This window comes from Meleagris gallopavo, unplaced genomic scaffold (assembly GCF_000146605.3).
Source record: "Meleagris gallopavo isolate NT-WF06-2002-E0010 breed Aviagen turkey brand Nicholas breeding stock unplaced genomic scaffold, Turkey_5.1 ChrUn_random_7180001948483, whole genome shotgun sequence".
Taxonomy (NCBI): domain Eukaryota; kingdom Metazoa; phylum Chordata; class Aves; order Galliformes; family Phasianidae; genus Meleagris; species Meleagris gallopavo.
Window position 1 is genome coordinate 1 of NW_011210214.1, and position 763 is coordinate 763.

Sequence of the window (763 nt, forward strand, 5' to 3'; positions counted from 1 at the left end):
TCTGATTCATTTCCACCGATCTCTCCAACATGTGACTGTGTACCAGCAGAAGGGAAGTAGACCTCTGACAACACGTTCCACACTGAGGGCAGCTCTCAGAGGGAGGGGGCAGGACAGTAACAGAGAGCGATGTAGCGAACTAACCGCTGCTTCCTTGGCTTTGAATTCCTTCTCCCTCTGCAGGCGGTACTGCTCAATCTCTGCCTGGGCTTCTTCTTTTGCCTGCTTCAGCCTCCGATTCTTTCCTGTTTCCAAAGAACACATATAAAGAAAGCACAGCCAGCCTCCATCCCCACCCCGCTCCAGCTACCTGCTGCACAACCACAACCCTACAGACCCACCCAGCTGGAGCTTCTACCAGCCACAACTGGAGGCTCATCCAGTAGTCACATGAGACAATGTACGGATCTGGCTTCGCTCACACGAGCACGCAGCACCTCAGGGTGACCACAAACAGCGGAAAGAACGTGAAATCCCAGCCTCCTTTCACTCCAGCTGTGCAACGGTGAGAAGCAACCGGCTGCCGCACGACCTTCCCTTCTGAACGTCCCACCGCACCCTGCCAGAGCTACCGACAGGGCCAGCCACAGCAACCGGCTCCTGCACGCTGAGGCCGAGCCCTCGGCAGGCCTGATGCGGCCCGAGCCGGCCTTCCCGGAGCCCCACAGAGCCGTACTCACGCTTGCGGGCCTCAGCCACCTTCTCAGCAGCGCGCTTCTCGGCCTGCAGCAGCTGCTGGATGCCCTGCGACTGGCTGGCCATG

At 59.1% G+C, this 763-nt stretch overlaps 1 protein-coding gene across 1 annotated transcript; it reads right to left on the bottom strand.

Moving 5' to 3' along the window:
- Nucleotides 1-6: 6 nt before the first annotated feature.
- LOC104916803 (V-type proton ATPase subunit G 1-like) lies at nucleotides 7-762 on the bottom strand. The gene is made up of 2 exons (XM_010727811.1): nucleotides 681-762; nucleotides 7-245 (listed from the first exon to the last, which is right to left on the bottom strand). The coding sequence occupies exons 1-2, from the start codon at nucleotides 760-762 to the stop codon at nucleotides 7-9; spliced, it is 321 nt and encodes a 106-aa protein (XP_010726113.1).
- Between the last annotated feature and the right edge of the window lies 1 nt (nucleotide 763).